The following is a 2,315-nucleotide window of genomic DNA, read 5'->3' on the forward strand; positions in this document are numbered from 1 at the left end:
CCCAGGGTGAGCGTTGAAATCTCCCAGCATATAAACCGACTCGACGTCGCTATTTCGTACAATGACACTTATCTCACTCATACATTCTGTAAACTCACTCAAATTATCAATCGCGTCAGTTGGCATATAGACAGAGAACACCAGAAATGGCCGCTCGCCCATATTAACCTTGATAGCACATAGACGGGCACTTAAACACTGTATTACAGAGACCGTACTGAATACGCTCATTCGCCATAGTATCGCCACCCCGCCGTAAGGCCTGCCACGTAAAATCCCCGCAGTCGTATCCATAGATGATTTTCCGGTAAATGCGAAATCTGGATGTATACTACTCAGGAACTGTATATCTTCTTGTGAAAGCCAGGTCTCCTGTAAAGCTATTATATCAGCGGTCTGGCAAATTCTTTTTACACATTCAGATGAGCGTTTAATATTTTTGCAATTAAAACTGCAGAACTTGTAGGCTTTTACACTGTTATCCATTCGTTTTATTTGGTTTTCTTTCTCTAAAGTCTATGAATCGGCGGAATGTAACCCCCTCCGGCCACAGGCTGTTATCCAAAAACACATCCAGTTTATACTTGGGTATAATAATTTTGTAAGAATTGTAATCTTTGTCCTGTTTTCTGTTCAACTTTTCCAGGTCAACATCTACGCTAGTTCTCCTTAGTATATAGCTTTTAATGTCCGCTTCTGTTGTCTCCTTATGTACCTTATTTATGTAAATAGGTACTTTTATCGCCGCCGCTTTAAACTTAGTATCAGAGTCTATCACTGCATTACCTTTCTGCCCAATAAAACGGTTCCGCAGTCTTTTGTTTTGCACTAAAATCCACTCTTCCTTAGGGGGATCATTTTTCCATACGCCTGGATTACGAACAACTTGTGCCAGTAATCTTGGTTGTTTGTTTACATTAGACTCGATCTCAGGCGCCGCCAAATGCAACAGCGGTCGCAGTGTGGGTACGCCCGACAAATTCCCTCCACACACCTCACCCACCCGTTGCGGCTTAGACAATACAGAATCATTTGCTTCGCATGCCGTGAGAGAGAGATGGGGCGTTAGTGTGTGTGCACATTCAGTAATCGGCGGTGGATCAGTATCCGGAGTTGTAGGCAAATCTAGGCGGAGTCCCATCGGCCCGCTGTCACACAAGCTGTCACGCAGATAATCGTCACCTTGGTTAGCGCCGTTACTGCTTTTTCTGATTCTACCGCCTCTTTTCATATTTACATTACAAATACCTTCAAAATTGTTAACTATCGAGGCTTGCTTTAAATTACAAAGCTCATTCTTCACTAAATTCAGCTCCTTCGATGTAACATAGTCATCCTTTATATGTTTCATGTCACTCTGTAAAGTTAGTAGTTCTTTAAGTAATCTCGTGACATCTAAATGATCGAAGGTCACCGCAGGTAACTTATGTAGATCACGGGCAACAAAAATAGGTACTTTATCTGGATCAGTTTCTTTAAAGACAGCTATCACATCAAAGAGATCTCGCTGTGATTTTCCTTCCTTCTTTCTTCTGACGTTCCTCTTGGTCGTCGTTATTGACTCAAATAACAGGCACTTAGCATTTTCAATTTCCTCAGATGTGAAAGCTGATGAGCAGAGACGCACGATTCCTTCTTCATCCATTACGTCCACTTTATTCTGTATGAAAGACAGTATCTCGTTGATAACAACATTACAGTTTGCACATTTCACCGTATTAGGCGCCATGACTAATCAAACACTGTTACGCACAACCGCACGCGCTGGCGCTGACGCCGAGACTGATAATGCAAGCATTACTGTGCTTCGGTTTTGAAGGGTGCTGGTGAAATTACAGTCATACGAGACTTGTCAACTTATGTTTCAGGGTGACAAGCGCAGTGGCAGTGTCCCTTAGATCTTTGGATTTAAAGCTCTGAGCACCAGGCGCACGACTTGTTGGTCCTGTCACTTGATATCACAAAGAAAAAACATTTTAATAAGTAGTAAAAAATAGTTGCATTAGCAATGTGCAATAATCAGGAAAGCCTAATCTAGCAATGTATATTCTCCTTAAATGATGTAACTCCTGTAGTACATGTAATAACAAATTATTTCTTTTCAAGTTTGAATTTACAGTAATAGCGACAAGAGTCTTATTTTAAGCATAGCAATGACTCTGCTTTTCTATTTATAAAATGTGAGAGGGTTTTAAAATAGCGTTATTTAATACATTTTCATGTTACTGCTTTTAATAATGATAGCGATTCGACAGAAATTTCTTTCAGTATATTTACATTACTTTGGAATGGAATGGAAGGGAATTTTTGTAACG

The 2,315-nt window shown here is 40.5% G+C and overlaps 1 protein-coding gene across 1 annotated transcript; it reads right to left on the reverse strand.

The window, feature by feature from the left end:
* Positions 1-478: 478 nt before the first annotated feature.
* Positions 479-1,729, reverse strand: LOC113228822. The gene has a single exon (XM_026462226.1). The coding sequence runs from the start codon at positions 1,727-1,729 to the stop codon at positions 479-481; it is 1,251 nt and encodes a 416-aa protein (XP_026318011.1).
* Between the last annotated feature and the right edge of the window lie 586 nt (positions 1,730-2,315).

The sequence above is a fragment of the Hyposmocoma kahamanoa genome, unplaced genomic scaffold, assembly GCF_003589595.1.
Source record: "Hyposmocoma kahamanoa isolate Upper Pololo Valley unplaced genomic scaffold, ASM358959v1 244, whole genome shotgun sequence".
Taxonomy (NCBI): Eukaryota; Metazoa; Arthropoda; class Insecta; order Lepidoptera; family Cosmopterigidae; genus Hyposmocoma; species Hyposmocoma kahamanoa.

Coding starts and splice junctions, on each gene's coding strand:
- LOC113228822 (XM_026462226.1), bottom strand. CDS start 1,729: ATGGCGCCTAATACGGTGAAATGTGCAAACTGTAATGTTGTTATCAAC.